Raw genomic sequence first — 18,278 nt, 5'->3', positions numbered from 1 at the left:
GTGTGGCAAAGGTGATTGAGCATGGCCTTAGCGTAATAGGCTACTATATCGGTGGTACCTTGGAGTGTCGGTCATGGGATCGGACACGTGGAGCACTTGGACCAGGTGCAAGGGTTGAGTGGCATGGATGCCATTCTTGGGGCTAGCAAGTCCCAAGTCCTGGATTGGACTTATGGAGGTTGTGAATGAGACTCCTCCAAGTGGTCGGAGGTGTGGTTAAGTGACTAAAGTAGAATGGAAAAATTAGTCGCTTACATTCTAGAGGCTTCAACAGCATTTTAGTTGTGGTGGATTGCTTCACAAAGATGGCACACTTCCTGCCGTGTACCAAGGAGCTTTCGGGCAAGGACATGGCAAAACTGGTATTTAGGGAAATTTTCTGACTTTATGGGATTTCTGCAAATGTGGTTTCGGATCGGGGACCTTAGTTCATCTCTCATTTCTAGCAACGGTTCTTGCAGCTACTTGGAGTGAAGGCCAACCTCTCTTCGGCGTATCATCCTTAAACTGATGGACAGTCCGAGCAAACGATTCAGACGTTGGAAAAATTCCTGAGGTGCTTCATCAACTATCATCATGATGACTGGTTCGATGTCCTTCCCCTTGCTAAGTTCTCCTATAACAACTCTATTCACTCCTCCTTTCAAGTTTCCCCCTTCTTTGCAAATTCTGGCTGAAATCCCTGATTCAATCTCTCACTTCCGTCTCCATCTGAATCCTCTAGTTCAAATCCCCTCTCTGAGGCATTTGTCTCCAACCTCCAGGAAATCCACAACTCCATCTCCTTCCACCTCCATCGTGCTCAGGAATCTCACAAAACATTTGCCAATGTCCATCGTCAGGGTTATCCCCTTTACAATATCGAAGATAAAGTTTAGCTCCCAAGCAAAATATCTCCACCACCAGGCCATGTCCCAAACTTGATTTCAAATGCCTCGGTCCTTTCCCTATCACTGCCATCATTAACCCTGTCACTTATCGCCTTGCACTTCTCTCCTCATATCAAATTCACCCCGTTTTTCACTCCTTTCTCCTTGACCCTTATATTCCCAATCTTATTCCAAATCGGGTCATTCCTCCACCTCCACCAGTGCAGCTTGAGGATGGGTCTAAGTACGAGGTTCAAGACATCCTTGATTCCAAGATCTCACGGTTTAAACTCTACTATTTGGTAGACTGAAAGGGTTACGGATATGAGGAATGCACTTGGGAACTTGCGGACAACCTGATTCATTCTCTTGACCTTGTTCAGGACTTCCACCGTCGCTACCCTTCTTGTCCCAATCCTCATTCTTTTCATTCTCCATCTCCTGTCCCTCGACGCCCATCTCATCCTCCTCTTCGTTCTCATTCACGTCCTTGTTCCACTCGTTCTTGAGGAGGGGGTGTTGTCAGGAATCCCCCAACTCTTGCCACATTCCTAACTCTCGCTAGATTCCTGACCCGTAGACCACATTCCTGACTCTTGAGACACTTCCCTATTCTTGACTCTCTGATTTCCCATATGATTCTTGATTCTCGAACCACATTCCTGATAATGATGTGGCGCCTCCTCGACCTCAGCTATATTTAGGCCGTCCTCGATCCAAGAGTGGTGGAGCTTCATCAACCTATAATATATATAGGTTAGCCTTGTTCCATTTCTCCACAATCTGAATCAACGCCAGTCTAAGGCTTCTTTTTCATCTCCACTAGTTTTTCTCTTTGTCTTTTGCATTTTCCAGTCCTGATCTTGTTGGGGGTCTTGACACTTTATACTCTCCAAGGCACCACAATTATCAGTAATAATACTTTTGAGCATTTACTTAATTCTCCACTCCTAACTTGCATCACCACCTTTAACTATACTTTTCGATTCCTATAGTTTAATTCTATCCCTTTGCTATTTGCTTTTTGGCCTTATACATTCCCTTCAGTTATTCTCTTCCAAAATATGAGGGTATCTTTGCACTTTCTACTATGCCTTAGCAAGTATTCTTAAAGATGAACCTACTCAAAAACCTAAAGAGTGGTTCTTTAATTTAGATATGCTCACCTTGTAATCTCACATACCAAAATTAACATTGTTACTCATGAGCCTCTCTATGCCCATCACTTGCTTAGCCAAAATCCCTTTTTGGCTTTGTCCATTTTGGATAGATAGACTCTTCCATCTCTAACTTTCTACCATCTTAGATATTAAATAACACCTTTGATCCATTATTTTCTAGGGAATTAGTCTCTAGGGCCTTATCTAATACCCTCATAATACTAACACCACTTCATCAGTGTTTTAGAGTGCTTAATTATCCTAATGATAAGCATTTTTGACAATAAGCATTTCCTTTTATAACATTGACTCACTATATCGTAACATAAGGAAATTATCCCCCAAGAGATATATCTAACTCCCTTCTTGTCCCAATAAAAAGTCTTGGGAAATTGACTTTCACCAATTCAATTAATTATACCACACCTTTTGCTTATTTGCCTCATAGTCTTTAAGTTTTACAACTCATTATTGGTGCTTTCACATCTCCATCATTATTTGGATCCACACACTCAAATCATATGCTTTCTAACTTAGACTATGCTAATCTCAATTTCATTAGGATTCCTTTGGTAAAGGGTTCTCATAAATTAACCAACTTGACTTCAAGGCCTCATCCCTTGAAACCTTTGGTGCCTTTACACCATTGGCTTTATGAGCCTAGCCTCACAACACTTATCACATATGTTTAGGTCTTGCCAGGTCCATAATAGTCATTTCTCATGCCAACTATCAATTAGCACTATAACATAATATTCATATGCAACCCTTTGCTAAAGCTACTTTCTTCTATGAACACTATTTTCCCAAGACTTTAGATTGCTCATCTTCTTTTCCACAATCCAGGATTTTGGGATGATATTTCAAAACACCATGGCTCTATATGAGTCTCGTGGGTACTCTCCTCACCTTTTGCCTTTGGGTGCCCTAGCCATGTGACTAGAGTGAGGTTTCGAAGCCATGCTAGGTATCCCAAGTATAATGCCATTTACACTTGGATTTGGACTATCAACCATTCGATCTCCCGAGGGAGCTAGAGCTAGCTCTTTAACACTTTACCAAGTTACCCCACTTATTTATTTATGTTGACTTTAGCCTTGGACTCTTTAGTGGTTATATTATCACCCACCACGTAGGTATAGTCTTCCTTGGTCACATTAGCCTTTCTTGGCTAAACTGCCATTGGAGTCCTCCCCCTACTATACTTTTGGAGCTCACCAAACCCCCTAGGGTTTGAGAGATTAGGCTTTCACCCTCAGACTCAGACTTAGACTTGAACTTGGACTTGAACCTGTACTCGGACTCGAACTTAGACTCAAACTTAGACTTGAACTTGGACTCAAACTCGAACTCGAACTTGGTCTTGGTCTCTGTCTTGGTCGTGGTCTCGGACTCAATCGTGGTTTCCATCTCGAACTTGACCTTGGATGCATCTCAAACTCCATCTCGGACTCCATCTCAAATCCATCTCGGACTCCAACTTGGACTCCATCTTGGACTTCATCTTGGGTCCATCTCAGACTTTAACTTGACACTTCCATGTCTTATGTGTTAGTCCTTTTGTGTCCTTTTCTAGAGGCTCGCTTATTCATCACTTCATACTCATTCTTTGAGCACTTCATTGGGAGTTCCACTCTTACTCTTAATTTTTTTGAGTCAGAGCTTTTAATCCAAATATGTTACATTTATTTGGCTTTTGCTTTAGCCACTACTACATAGCACCCTTTTAGCTCCACTTTGGGGTTTAGAGATTTGTGTTTCACAATTGAGCATGGATTTTTATAACACGATGGGTCAAAACTTCAAAAGAAATTTTCAAAAAGGTCAAGCTTCTTAAGTTGCCCACCCAGCAATGTGCAAGGATCAATCCTCCCCACGAGTGAAATCAAAATAAGATTAAAATCCTCAAGACCAAAGTTTAAACTATAGTAAAATAATGTGATATTAATAATAAATAGGAATAACATTACTATTAAGAAAACCAAACATTGTTCTAAGCAATGTACAACAAATTATTATATTCTTCTTTTAAAACTAGCATTCTAATAACTTATATATATTTTAGTCTTGTTAAAGTGTCTAGCAAAAGGAGTATTATATACATTATAGATCATATAAGAAGTTAATTCTTTTGTCTTGGGTATATAGACTTGTCCTTTATATCCATCTTTTACTGCATAAAAGATATTTGACCTTATTATCTCTTATATCACATTATTATAATTTTGAAGTAAAAGTTTTAGTCATTGGAATGGTATGTGGCAGATAACTAGAGGCTAGATGAACAAATGAGTTTAATGCAATTTTTTACATCATGTTTTGACATTTCAATGTGGGAAAATCAAAATTTGACTTTATGATCTTTTAGCATTACATAAAGCACTATTGATTTAAAAGAACAATAAAATAAATATACAAACTTTAAAGACTTTTGCATGTTATATTTTGTAAAAGAGTTTCACAAGAGTATATAAGATATTTCAAATACCCCAAAACCTTTTTGTTAGAGAGGAAAATAAAGTATATATATAGAGATATAAAGAATGGAGTTGAAACAAACAAAGCATATTAAAGGAGATTTAGCCTCAATAAATGGTGAATTTGATGGGAATATGTTTTTCAATTGGAGTTTCTTGAAAATTTCTCTTTGTTCTTCACAAATTTCTTTAAGTTTTTGCTAGCTCTAGAGTTAGGATTGCAGGAAGATTGCAAAGTTAATAGCTTAGAATTGTTTTTTGGAATTCTTCTTTCCCCATTGTGATGGGAAAAACTTTCAACCTACTCAAAGCCAAGGTGTACATAAACCATCCCTTTTATACCTTTACCCTTACCACTTTACTATTTTACCACCACTTTTTTTCTATGATTTAATATTTAAAGTCAAAGTCAAACCAAATCTTTTCACAATTACTCTTTTCTTTTTATATCTTATATTTGTCATATTACCCATCCACCTTACTCTATCATAAACTTTATCTTCCACCACCTTTATAAAAAAATTGTTATATAACTCCTATATTTAAATATACCCTTCAATCTTACAAAGATTTTTACCACCATTAAAAACTATTTTCTTCTGTAACATATATATATATTCAATAATGGTCATCTAAATCTGCCACCTTTAATACACCAATATTTTATGATATCAACAACAAAACATAAAATATAATCCAAGGATAAAACCCTCTCACGACACAAGGCATTAAAGCATAGAGTATAAAGTGATTTTAGTTTCAGTTTTTTCTTCTAGTTTTACAATGTTCTTTCTTTGAGTTTTACTTCTTTGAAAAATATAAAAATTAAGAGTTAATGAAAATTCTTTTCCTCTCTCTTTCTTTGAAGGCACAAAACATGCAAAGATGGTGTGCTACTAGCCACCAACTTCAGACATGACAACTTTATAATGGCATAAAGAGAGGTTAAAGAATTAATGGAATCTTTGTTAACTCCTTCATTAAATGATTTACTCTTGATCACATCTCCACTTTACAAAATCCCTCCACAAAAGCATATAGCAAGGATTTCAATGTCAGGTGATCATGTGAAAAGCACCAATGGATCCTAGAGAGCTCCTTGTGAAGTATGAAGCATGGATTATAGAAGAGATCATCTAGAGTTTTGCTATGAAGAAATGAAGTCTAGAATTCTCTTTCCCCCCTTGTTATTTTTTTTGTCTGGTGAGTGTGGAAGGTTTTTGAGTTTTCTTGTTCTTTTCTTTTTCCTAAAAGTCATAAAAAATGAATGGTCAAGCAGAGTTTGATCAAGGTGTTATTTTAATCTTTTATCCCCCACTAAATCGTAACTTGCAATCAAGTTTCTTTTATCTTCCTAAGGAGCTACAAGTAAAAGTTCATTATTCAATCTTTAGAAAACCTCACTTCTTTGTTAAGAGCACAAAAGTCCTCATCTTAGAGTTATCTCAATTCTAACTTCATCGAAAACTCTATGAAATATCTCTTATTCTTTCAAAAGTCTTGATAAAGAAAGGAATGATTGAAAAATGCTCTTAAACAATTCTAGAGTAAGTTGGTGGGATGAAATTTAGCTCTTGAATTTGGTTTATGAGTGGATACTATATGAGTAGTGGGGATTAGTGTTTTATGCTTGTGAGGAAGATATTCAAAATAGTGACAGGTTGAGAGATATCTTTATTGGAGATATAAATTAGGCATATGAGTGATAGTAATAAGTGATTTTGGAATAAATTCTTTTTATTACCTATTCAAAATTATATATTGAAATCTTGTTTTCAAAATCCTCACCATCTTGCATTTGATACTTCAACTACTATTATTCAAGTTTGAGGATTTATAGAATTTGACTTTGAAATTCTCTTAGCCATTGTTAATATTCTCATAAGGTGTTATGAAGTGAAAAAAACTTAGCATAAATTTAGCATTCTTTTGATGGAGTTATATTTGATGATGCATGCAATTATAGCAATAACTTGCCTTACAGCAATTTAAAAGAAGCTATAGCAAAGGTCTTCCAGTGGATTCATACTTTTCTTTGGGACTTTTGTAGTCTATGGGCAATCTTAAAATCCTCCTTTTATATAAGTGAGAGGAAATTAAGTTTGGAAAGGTTGGTTCATATGCAATTTTTTCTAAATCTAACTCTCTCTCACTTCTCACAAAAGAACGAAATTTTTTTCTAGAGAAGAGAGCATGGAGATGAGAGGGAGGATAAACTATCAATGTTATAACTCTCATGATTGATCAGTGCTTATTGCTCATAACCCAATTCATCTCAGCAGTATTATTCCTCTCACAATCAATTACACATATCTTAATATCTAAAGCATTGAATGATTGTGTCGATCGCTATCGAAGAGAATGGAAATCATGACCATTGGGTTTTACAACTAGGGTTTGAGTAGGGAAGAGCAAAAGAAAGGTGCTTCAATCTTGCAATGTATTTCAAGATGCTTTTCAATCAAGGTATGCTTTTGTAAGGTTGGTTCATGCATAAACCAATGTCCCTTTGCCTTTTTTATTTCATTAGAGGTTTTTTTTTTCTTGACTTTTGTTTTCTCTTGAGGGATAGAGATGTTGATTTTCATGCAAACCAACATCTCCTAGCATTCTACTTAGTTTTTCATTTAGTTTTTTGCTCATCTCCATCCCGTTGTTTTATTGTTGAAGGGGTGGGAAAAATCAATTCACATGTCTACTAATGTCTCCCCATTGAATGTGACTTTGGGTATTGAAATATACTTGTTGGCTAGTTCTAATAGACTCTCTCTCTTTATTGCTATGATGGCAAGAGCAATACTGGTAGTTCCCTTTGTGGTCTCCACCCAAGTTACTTAAGAAACTACATGCCCTAGAAAAACATGTGTAACATGCTTGTTATCAGAAAAACCCATATATCCTTTTCTATAGAATATATAATAGGTCTAGCCTAGTAGTATTCAAACCCAAAGACATTTAACCCTAAATATCCCAAAATCTTTAATCGATTGGAAAAGGGGGTGCATTTTTATTCATGTGCTCTTTCTCTCTGTATTTAAACCTTATAGATTGTATCTCAAGTTGTTTTCTTTGGTTACTTACAATCCACCATACTGTAAGCAACCAAAGGGAACGACTTGAGAGACGATCCATGGGGTTCAAATATAGAGGGAAAGGGCCCATGAACAAGAGTGCACCCCCTTTTCCAATTGGTTAAGGGTCTTGGGATACTTGGGGTTAAGCGTCCTTGGGTTTGAATAGTACTGGGCTGGGTGACCTCCCGGGAAGTCCAAACTCATGAGCTAACATTTGGTATCAGAGCGGTCTCGGGTCCGACTCTGTTGGTTGGCTAAGAGAATCACACCACATGTTGATTGACATCTGGCTGGTCCAGTTTGCTTGCGCTGGGCTCGACCCGAGGGGTAGGGTGTCAAGAGAGCGGGGCTCTCGGGAGAGCTGCGGCTCTCAGCTTCCGTTCACGAGGGCGTGAACTTGCAGGGAAGCGTGGTGGATTGTAAGCAACCAAAGGGAACGACTTGAGAGACGATCCATGGGGTTTAAATATAAAGGGAAAGGGCCCATGAACAAGAGTGCACCCCCTTTTCCAATCGGTTAAGGGTCTTGGGATATTTGGAGTTAAACGTCCTTGGGTTTGAATAGTACTGGGTTGGGTGACCTCCCGGGAAGTCCAAACTCAGGAGCTTACATTTGGTATCAGAGAGGTCTCAGGTCCGACTCTGTTGGTTGGCTAAGGGAATCACACCACATGTTGATTGACATCTGGCTGGTCCAGTTTGCTCCCGCTGGGCTCGACCCGAGGGGTAGGGTGTCAAGAGAGCGGGGCTCTCGGGAGAGCTACGGCTCTCAGCTTCCGTTCACGAGGGCGTGAACTTGCAGGGAAGCGTGGTGGATTGTAAGCAACCAAAGGGAACGACTTGAGAGACGATCCATGGGGTTCAAATATAGAGGGAAAGGGCCCATGAACAAGAGTGCACCCCCTTTTCCAATTGGTTAAGGGTCTTGGGATACTTGGGGTTAAGCGTCTTTGGGTTTGAATAGTACTGGGCTGGGTGACCTCCCGGGAAGTCCAAACTCATGAGCTAACACATACTTTCCTACAAGTTCATACCTTCGTGAATGAAAGCTAAGAATTGCAACTCTTTTGAGAGCCCTTAGCCCTAAATATCCCAAAACCCTTAACTAATTAAAAAAGAGGGTCCACTTTTATTCATGAGCCCTTTCCCTTTGTATTTTAACCCCTACCTTTGAATCATCTCTCAAGTTATTCTCTTTGGTTACTTACATATGAGAATACTTATGAGAAGTAAGTTCTAGGCATAGATCTGTGGTGATAAATTTGCTTCTATTCCAGCCTCATATTTTTATAGGAAATGAAAACAAACAAAATTTTCGAGATAGTGTTGACTATATTGCTACAACACTGATGCCAACCATATGAAGCAACTTAAAGACACTATAGTGATAAGACCTTATGCAATACCTCAAGAATGGTCGATTGCTAATAAGGTCGCATTCATATAAGATAAGATTAAAAACCTTGAGAAATCTAGTTTTAATCTAGAGAGGAGGAAAGTTGGAAACATAAATGATAAAACTAACACTATTCCCACAGAAATGCACAAAAGACTAGCAAGAAAAAGGTAAACCATCTCTAAGTAAAAGCATGGTAAAATGAGTTCTCCTAAAATGCTAGAGTGTGAGATTCTCTTTATAAAATATATTATTGCACTAGCAAAGGAGTACATTGTGAAAATAAATAGATAGTACATAATTGATATATAAAACCTTTTTTCTTACACATATCTAGACTATGAAGTGCGAAAAACATGGGAAGGCATATGCTCCTTGAAGGCATATACTACATCTTCGTCAACATCTTACATCAAGATCCTAAAGTGAATATTCATATACACTAAATAATCCTTACTAATGTTGAATTGCAAAAATTTTTTATGTAAACTCATGAATTTGGACTTCCTAAAAGATCATCCAACCTAGTATTACTCAAACCTAAAGACAATTAACCCTAAGTATTCTAACACCCTTAATCGATTGAAAAATAAAGTGCATTTTTGTTCATAAGCTCTTTCCCTCTATATTTAAACCCCTATATAAACAACTATTCTACTTTAATCACTTAACCACACCTTTGACTATTTTGGAAGAATCTCAATTACAACCTCCATAAGCCTTATTCTCGACTTAAAGACATGCTAGCCTTGTGGATGGCATTTATGCCACTCAACCTTTGCACTTGGTCCAGGTGCTCTATATATCCAATCCCAAGATAGACACCCCAAAGATACTATCAACATATCAGCCTATTACGCTAAGGCCATGTCCATTTACTTTTGTCTCATTGGTAGTCCTAGACCACTTATGCCATCTTTTAAAGACTGGGCTATTTGTTTATGAGTGGTTATCCTAAGACCACACTTTAGCATCCTAAAAATGTTCGGAGACATGGGGAACAACTTTCCCCAATATTCCTTCTTCAGTCCTCACCAAGTCCCTCTCTATCCACAATTGTATTTGCCAACACTGCCACTGGGTCAAGCCTGAAGGCCCAACCACTAAGTCCTATTGATCTTTGGGACTTCCTTGTTGCTTGACCATATCTTTGGTCACTACACAAGAGGATTGTTCTTCTTCCTTTCCATAGTCCAAGACTTTGGGATGATATTTCGAAACACCACAACCCTACATGAACTTCATGGGTACTCTCCCCACTTTCTGCCCTTAGGTGCCTTAACCATATGCCTAGAGCGAAGTTCTATTGAGCCATACCAAATATCCAAGTAGTGCCACCCACACTTGGATTGGGAGTATTAACCATTTAATCTCTGGGGGAACTAGAGTCGGCTCTTCAACACTTCACCAAGCTACTCTACATATTTGTCCATATTCACTTTAGCTTTAGATTCTTCAATAGTTATACCATCACCCACCACACAAATGTAGCCTTCTTGGGTCACATTAGCCTTTTCTAGCTAATCTGATTCCACTAAGAGTCCAACCCCCACACTTTCCCTACTATACTTTTGAAACCCCCTACAACCCCTCCCCCTTGGGGGATAATCGCTTTAGGCTCTCACCCACAGCCTGTATTAGTATTCAAAGTCGATCTCAAACTCAGACTCGAACTAGATTTCGGTCTTGGACTTGGACTCAGACTCAAACTCGGTCTTAGACTAGGACTCGGCTTGGTCTCAATCTCGGACTTAGACTTCGTCTTAGTCTTGATCTTGGTCTCAGTTTCAATTTTGGTCTCGGTCTCAGATTCCATCTCAAACTCCATCTCAAGTCCATCTTGAGTCCATCTTAGACTCCATCTCGAACTCCATCTTGGGTTTTATCTTGGGTCCATCTCAGACTCCATTTAGAACTCCATTTCAGACTCTATCTCAGACTCTATCTCAGACTTTATCTCAGGTCCATCTCGAGTCTATCTTAGACTCCATCTTGGACTCCATCTCGGGCTCTATCTCGAGTCTATCTTGGACTCCATCTCAAGCTCTATCTCGGGTCCATTTTAGAGTCCTTCTCGGACTCCATTTTGGGTCCATCTCAGACTTTATCTCGGGTCCATCTTGAGTCCATTTTAGGTCCATCTCAGACTTCATCTTGGGTACATTTTAGACTTGTCCAAACACTTCACATATTATATGTTGGTCCTCTTGTGTCCCTTTTCTAGAGACTCTTTTATTTATCACTTCGAGCTCGTTCCTCAAGCACTTTATTAAGAGTTCCACTCCCACTTTTGACTTTTCAAGTTGGAGCTTTGAGTCCAAATATGTTATGCTTGTTTATCTTCCACTTTAGCCACTACCTCATGACACCCTTTTGGCTCCACTTTAAGGCTTAGGGATTTGTGTCTTACACCCTATAAATCATATCTCAAATCATTATATTTAGTTGTTTACAGTATATTACACTTCTCTACAAGTTCACACCATTGTGAACATAAGTTAAGAGTCGTAACTCTCCTAAAAGCATTGCTCTCTTGATACCCTACTCCTTGAGTCAAACTTAATTAAATCAAACTTAAGACCCCTCTGATACCAAATGTAAACTCTTAAATTTAGACTTTCCAATAAGTTATTTAGCTTAGTACTACTCAAACCCAATAACACTTAACCCTAAATTTCTTAACACCCTTAACTAATTAGAAAAAGAGGTGCACTTTTGTCAGGAGCCCTTTCCTTATATATTTGAACCCTTATGAATGGTTCTCTTTTGATTGCTTATATTTTAGAGGTAGTGAGATTATGTTTATTCTTTATTGAAAATATAAAATTTTATATTTATATAATTACTAGAAAGATATAATTTTAATTTAATATACTTGCAAGTGTTTTCTTCACAATAATGCTCATAATATTCATGTTTATATTCATTGATGAACCTACCTATTTTGGCTCATAGTAAATATTTAAATTCTTGGGTAAGAAATTTCTACCAAAATATTTTGATTTATATAAAATGCAAAGAGATGTTAAAATATAGTATAAAGCTAGATTCACCACTTTAACGTTTGTATTAAATTACATTTAAAATTTGAGCTTAGTTCGCGAGCTCAACTCTTGAACTCGTGAGTTTAAGAGTGATCTACGCTTTATCCCCCAAGATTCCAAGGATACATAGTAATAGTATATCCAAATCTTATTCTATAATCACATGCACTACAATTTCAACTAGTGAAATTTGATTTGATGGGGCCTTTTCCACAGTCAACAACTGATAATGAATATATCATTATTTCTTCTAACTACTTAATTTATTAGGTGAAAATTAGTGCTCTTGTTAGTGTGTTTGAGAGTGTTGTTAAATATTTTCTTTTGGTGTTTTAGCATTCTTACCTAGAGTAGATTCTCTTAATCTATGATCTTGCATTTATGGCTAAAGCATTTCACATTTTAATGTCTTGGTTGAAAATACATCACATTTTTATGAGTGCTTATCATCCATAAATAAATGGTTTGGTAAAATAACTTGTTTGAACCTTCAAATGGATAATTGTAAAGTATGTAAGCTTTTAACATTTATATTTAAAATCACTATATAGCTTTTATATGGTCATTATTCCATATTATTAAAGTTGAGTTTATCTTCGCAATTCTCACAAATTGCCAATATTAAATCCTAAGATCAATATTTGATAACTATTATTCCACTTATTCAAATAGAGTTTATTAAGCACTTAGGGTATATACAAGTGGAAGAACAATGACATTATAACTCTTATCATCATCCATTTATAAAATATGAAGTGAATAACCTAATATTAATCTTATGGTATATAATTTGTCTAAAGGGCTCTTTACCCAATGGAAGAGATTATATCAAATGTTATGGCAAGTTAGATTATAAGTTTACAAGGTTTAATAAAACATTATCTTCCAAAAATCAATAACTAAAATGCTTTATACAAAGGGATCAAGAATAAATTTCAATGCCTCCTTTTCATGTTCCTTTAGATCCAAACCTATTAACAAAAGAACTCTAATTACTTTCTATCCTTCCAAGAAAAAGGGATGATGTGAAGTCTAATTGTATGATTATGATGTTATATATTATTATTAATGTAGTGGGATTTTAATAATTGTTAAATTGGTTTCAACTACACTTTTTTGTATTTATATATTTAATTATTATTATTGGCAGATCTGGCTGCAACACTCACTTGCTGCAAGAACATGTGTAATCATCACTACTCAATCTTAACAAGGATCTGGTGGTTTATCTCTTAAAACAAATTTTTTGCGTTCGTCCTTTGGTCCCTTCATTTGGTTGCTGTCTTGGACCAGTCCATAGATAACTGCAAGCAAGCTTGCTATTAAGAGTTTTTTTTTTTCGCTGTTTTGTTTTGCTTTGTCCTTTCCTGCATAGAAATATAAAGTTTCAGAGCACCCTCCTACAAATCCCATCGCAAGCTATCGACCAGGTTTAAGATAATTTGTCGATTGTTTGCAAATAATTCTGTTATATTGAACTAGAACGAATTTTCTGTCAATAGCTTAACCTCAAGAACGAAAACGACGACAAAAATCCTACTTATCTAATGCGGTTTTGGTACATGTCCATCCACAGCGAAGTTTCTTGTTGCTGCTGGGAGAGCCAACTCCATGCCGTTGAGTTCGGGCTTTGCAATCACTTGGCATCCCAGACGAGACCTGAAAAAACAAAAACAGGAAACAAGAAAACAATTAGTACGAAAAAAGAGTTCAACCACAACAGTAAATAGCTTACGTCTCTGTAAGTCCAAATGCAAGATCAAGCATGTCATTCTCCTCGTCCGATGGCTCCTTGAGCATCCGATAAAACTTCTCATCCTGTGATCCACATACGAATCGCTCAAGAAAAAAGGAAGACGATATACCTTCACAATGACATGACAAGTCGAGCACGCCAATGAGCCCTCGCAAGCACCTGTGATTCTCGTTCCAAGCTAGAGTTTATCGTTTCCAAAGAAAAGGCGAACAGTCCACCTTCAAGCTCGATGTCGTTCTCATGAGCAGCCTCCAACATCGACATCCCAACTGGAACTCGAATCGTCTTCCGATCGCCTTCTTTGGTTATAAAAGTCACCTCGATCCTGCAAAATTCACCACGAAAACTCGAGTAAGCACAAGGCGTTTCAGGAGTTATGAAGAGAAGGAAAAAACATTTGCTGGAAGGAAAGCATAGGATAATACCAACGTTTCTTTGTCTTCTTTGCCATTTGCCTCTGCCTTGGATCGCATCAATACCGCAGTCGATATAGCTGAGGATCTCTGGCCATCTAAGAAACAACAATTCATGGAGAGAAAACCACACATGAGAATTCATTCGTACCTGGTTGTGAAATCCAATCGCGCCTCACACGCTGCGAAACAGAATTTAGCATCGCGTTTTTGGAGCGAAACGCCAGCATTCTCTTACCCGGAATCCATGCGCCTGCCCAAATGCCCGTCTCCACATTGCCACGAGCCCTAACTTAAACCCTAACTCTTTTACTCTGTTTAAACTATTCAGCTTTTACCCTTAAGCTTAGTTTTAAACTGGTACTGAATATTTTAAAATATGCTCTAGATATGCTCACATCCAACGGAATGGATTACTTAAAATTTGTTTGAAAAAATTGCTTTTTTTCACATTTTACTGTGTGCCTCTGTGTCTAGCTTAAACTTCGCTATCCCTTTTTTTTTCTATCTTTTGGGAAGAGGCTTCCCTCTCAGATAATGCTCGAGAAGAGACAATGATCTATCCGGTTGTAAAACGGGAACTTCGTGTCCAGCACCTCTCACGGTCGCAAATGTGAGGCCTTTGTACGTCTGGCTCCATCCAGCTACCTGAAAGAAAAAAAAAAAAAAAAAAAAAAAAGAAGGAAGAAATAAGAAAAACAGAAACAAAGAACTTTCGAGTCACAAGTTTCAGCTGAGAGACGGTTATTTCCTATCACCTGATCCATGTAGTACCACGGGTACCACCGATTCACAATTGGTAGCTTTAGGCTGCGAATCCAGTACCGCGTTCCAGTAACTGGAACCATCGCGTCCTCGTCTCCACTGTGACAAAAGCAGGACAACATGTGTCGATCGGATCGGATAGAACAGAGAGAAAGCTACAGGAAAAGCGGACAGAACAGAGAGAAAGCTAAAGGAAGAGCGAGAAGAAAGAAATCTTTGAGTGGAACGTTACCTGTACACCCATATTCGAAGACCCGCTTTGATGAGTTCTTTGTAGATTGGCAGCACGGAGAAGGCCTTGTCGTGCCAATTCTCGAGAATTCCATAGCTGGAAGTTAACAAAAGTTTGATTTTATAACCTTAGTTCCAAGACATTTGAAGATCAAATGGCTTACTTGCATGGTGTCCATGGATGAGGAACGTTGTTTGGAGTGCCATTTGCGTGAAGTGCTCGTTGGACGTCGGGCCGATTAAAATACTTCTCGGCGTAGCTTGGCGTGCACGGATCAAAACCAGTCTGTCCCATCCAGAGCTTTGAGAGAAAAAAGAAAGCACAAACAAACCGTCAGTGATTCTTTAGATCGTGAAGAAGAAACTGCGTTAAACTATACCGGATTCCAGTGAGGAGCGGTGCGAGAGGATTTCCTGCCAGTGCTGGAGCTCCAGGTAGCCTCGAGACACACGGGAGTGTAGATGCTGTGGAGATCGACGTTGCCAATCTCTTGATTGGATGCGTAGTCCATGATCCTCTGGCACTCGCTAGACAACTCCACGCTCGTAAACTTGCAGTGTCGCTTCATGGTGGTGTATGTCTCGTCGGAGATGAGAGCATGAGTCCAGTAGTAATCCACAATTCCGAGGTTGTCGTAGTACCAGTCCGTGACTGCGTTGCCAACCTGGGCGAGTTAACGAGTTGGCAATCATCGAGGGAATTTTCTCTAGAGAACTTGGTGTTACCATGAAGCCTTTGAGGTTGATGATGGTCTTGGAAGCCGCCTTGTTCCCGTCGTGAACCAGCTTTGCGAGCTGAGGAACATAATGCCCTGGAGAGCAAGGTTGGAGAGGTCAGAAACACTTGGAAGTTTGGAAGTAGAAGAAAAGAAAGCGAGGAACTAACCTGCGTAGCTCTCCCCGAGAATGTAAAACTCTCGACTCTTGTACTGCGGGAACCTCTGGAACCACTTGAGCAAGAAAGAATAAGCATCCTCAGCTGCGAGACGACACTAATAACACAATTGAGTTTAATCCCTCCCACGAGGAAAAACCAAGCGCGAGTCACAGATAATACGAAAGCTCGGCAGCAAAAACAAGCTCACAAGAAAAGTTTCAATGAAAGCAAAGAATCGAACTCATTCGATCGGTTTTTCTCTAAAAACAAAAGAGAGAATCCTCCACAATAAAGAAGAATAGAAAAACGTTACCAGTTCGAGTGTCGCCAAATGCGTCTGTGTCAGTGGTGGTATTGGAATATGAGTAGCCAACACCGGCAGGAGATTCCAGGAAGAGCAAATTCGCCACTGCAAACAACAACAAAAAAAAAACGCGAAAAAAACCAAAGAGAATGAGAGCTAATACCAAAAGAAACTAAAGAGAAAAAAGAGAGACAAGCGTGAGGCGAGCTCATAATCAAACTGCCAAAAGGAAAGCGCAAAAAAAAAAAAGAGAAGAAGAGAGAAGAGGAGATTGAGATTTCAGCTACCACCTCCACATCCAATTATGAAGAGCAGCAGCGAGCAAAAGAAAAAAGAGGAGCTGCCGCGCTGCAAATGCCCACCACCACCATCCACAAATCCAAAAAATCCAGCACCCAAAACAATGCCCAGCAAGCCCAGCGATGCAGCGAAGTGTCCACCACAATCCAAACAAAAAACCCAAGTGGACCACAATCACGAAAGCTTTCCCAAGAACCCTAAAAATGCGAGCGAGAGGAAGGAGAAACAAAGAGGTGGCGGCATTTTGTTTGCCTTTGTTCCATGCGTATGGATTGCTGTAGAGGCCAGTCGCGTTGGCCTTAATACGGAAGGGCCCGATCTCCTCCACCGCACCGTAGGCCAGCGACGAGCATCCCGGCCCTGCGCGATCAGCGATCAAAGCTTTCAATCCAATCGATCGAGATCCAAAAATGGAGAAGGAAGAAGGAATTGAGCAACAAGAGGAGGCAAAGCTTTCCTTTGGAGAGGAGAAATTGAGAAGAAGAAGATGAATCAGATAGAAAAGAAGAGAAGGAAGAGCCTTTTCGATCGATGCTTTGTTTCTTTCTCTTCTTTGCTCACCTCCATTGAGCCACAAGACGAGAGGCTTGCTATGTGGCGAGCGCGCGGTGGATTCCGTGAGCCAGTAGAAGAGGGCGCGCCTTCCATCGCGCGACACGGGAATGTAGCCCGAGAACTGGCGGAGTGGCGGGGTCTTGGGCTGGCCGGGGAGCCTCTCCACTCTGTCCCGCCGCTGCGCCGCCTCCCAATCGAGCTCCTGGGCGGGATCGATCGCGGACGAGCTGGCGAGGACGAGGATCAAGATGGAATGGAGCAGCAGCAGGAGAAGATGAAGAGTCATGCCAGGAAATCCAAGGAATTCAATCGGCCTGATCAAAAGTACCGATCGATTTGGGGAGGAAAAAAGAAAAAGAGAAAAAATCGAGAGCGAGAGAGAGATGTGTGATTTGTATAAGCTTTTCCCAGAATTTGCCAGAGAATGGGTGAAAAGAAACAGGATAGAGACAAGGAGGAGTGAGCAGAGCTCTCAAGAACAGAGATGGTGGATGAGCAATCAAAGAATTAAAATCTCTCCTCCCTCTCTAGCGCAGCTGCTGCCGCCGCTGCTACTCAAGGACATAGCTGCACTGCACAAGAAAACAATGCCTTTCTTTTTGGGAGAGGATTGATTGATTGGTTCTTCCTCCTCTCTTTGCCAGAAATCTAGAACTAGTAGCTACATGTTCCCGGGGGGAGGGAGATCTTTTCTTGAGCGTTTTGGTTTCTTTCCTTGTTCTTTTTATTTTTGATTTTCTTTGAAGAGCCAGGAACTCTGGGCATAGCCTATCTGGAGACAGTGAAGTAGTAAAAACTAGCAGCAGGGTGTGGATGATGGATGAATGGATGGATCAAAAGAGAGTGGCTATGTAGCCCTTTTATATAAATGCGCCACACACACACACACACACTCTCTCTCTCTCTCACAGAGAAGATGCACTGCTCCAACACAGAAAGGGGGATTGATTCCAATGAATTAAATTTCAAGCATTGTCACAGAATGGAACTTGTGATCAGAGATTTTTCAAAAGTTTTCATGGTCTGGACTGGACTGGAGGGATTGATTGCAAAGTTA

The 18,278-nt window shown here is 39.3% G+C and overlaps 2 protein-coding genes across 4 annotated transcripts; both read right to left on the bottom strand.

Moving 5' to 3' along the window:
• Positions 1 to 13,469: 13,469 nt before the first annotated feature.
• Positions 13,470 to 14,487, bottom strand: LOC9661132 (adrenodoxin-like protein 2, mitochondrial). Its single transcript, XM_002962488.2, has 7 exons — positions 14,428 to 14,487; positions 14,341 to 14,371; positions 14,206 to 14,287; positions 13,995 to 14,101; positions 13,886 to 13,935; positions 13,756 to 13,838; positions 13,470 to 13,679 (listed from the first exon to the last, which is right to left on the bottom strand). Exons 1-7 carry the CDS (start codon positions 14,464 to 14,466, stop codon positions 13,565 to 13,567), a joined length of 507 nt encoding a protein of 168 aa, XP_002962534.2. The 5' UTR covers positions 14,467 to 14,487; the 3' UTR covers positions 13,470 to 13,564.
• A 101-nt stretch (positions 14,488 to 14,588) lies between these two features.
• Positions 14,589 to 18,090, bottom strand: LOC9661131 (serine carboxypeptidase 24). Of its 3 annotated transcripts, none has more exons than XM_024662523.1 (10): positions 17,228 to 18,090; positions 16,919 to 17,026; positions 16,376 to 16,471; positions 16,072 to 16,164; positions 15,912 to 15,997; positions 15,566 to 15,850; positions 15,350 to 15,486; positions 15,187 to 15,282; positions 14,948 to 15,053; positions 14,589 to 14,837 (listed from the first exon to the last, which is right to left on the bottom strand). In XM_024662523.1, the coding sequence occupies exons 1-10, from the start codon at positions 17,505 to 17,507 to the stop codon at positions 14,694 to 14,696; spliced, it is 1,431 nt and encodes a 476-aa protein (XP_024518291.1). In that variant the 5' UTR covers positions 17,508 to 18,090; the 3' UTR covers positions 14,589 to 14,693. The 3 variants fall into 3 exon arrangements, with proteins under 3 accessions (XP_024518291.1, XP_024518294.1, XP_024518303.1); XM_024662526.1 differs by having other exon boundaries at positions 16,072 to 16,177; positions 17,228 to 17,437; XM_024662535.1 differs by having other exon boundaries at positions 16,072 to 16,126; positions 17,228 to 17,437.
• Between the last annotated feature and the right edge of the window lie 188 nt (positions 18,091 to 18,278).

Source organism: Selaginella moellendorffii, unplaced genomic scaffold (assembly GCF_000143415.4).
Source record: "Selaginella moellendorffii unplaced genomic scaffold, v1.0 SELMOscaffold_2, whole genome shotgun sequence".
In the NCBI taxonomy this organism is placed as follows: domain Eukaryota; kingdom Viridiplantae; phylum Streptophyta; class Lycopodiopsida; order Selaginellales; family Selaginellaceae; genus Selaginella; species Selaginella moellendorffii.
Note: the sequence above shows the minus strand (reverse complement) of the source record. Positions and strands in the feature narration are given on the sequence as shown.

What these genes read in the sequence shown, in the direction of transcription:
- LOC9661132 (XM_002962488.2), bottom strand. Translation starts at nt 14,466, where the DNA reads ATGTGGAGACGGGCATTTGGGCAGGCGCATGGATTCCGG. An exon ending in GGCAAAGAAGACAAAGAAAC is followed by an intron (nt 14,102 to 14,205) that starts GTTGGTATTATC and finishes TGAATTTTGCAG; the next exon opens with GATCGAGGTGACTTTTATAA. An exon ending in GCATTTGGACTTACAGAGAC is followed by an intron (nt 13,680 to 13,755) that starts GTAAGCTATTTA and finishes TTGTTTTTTCAG; the next exon opens with GTCTCGTCTGGGATGCCAAG.
- LOC9661131 (XM_024662523.1), bottom strand. Translation starts at nt 17,507, where the DNA reads ATGACTCTTCATCTTCTCCTGCTGCTGCTCCATTCCATCTTGATCCTC. An exon ending in CGTCTTGTGGCTCAATGGAG is followed by an intron (nt 17,027 to 17,227) that starts GTGAGCAAAGAA and finishes CTGATCGCGCAG; the next exon opens with GGCCGGGATGCTCGTCGCTG. An exon ending in TCTCGGGGAGAGCTACGCAG is followed by an intron (nt 15,998 to 16,071) that starts GTTAGTTCCTCG and finishes CTTGCTCTCCAG; the next exon opens with GGCATTATGTTCCTCAGCTC.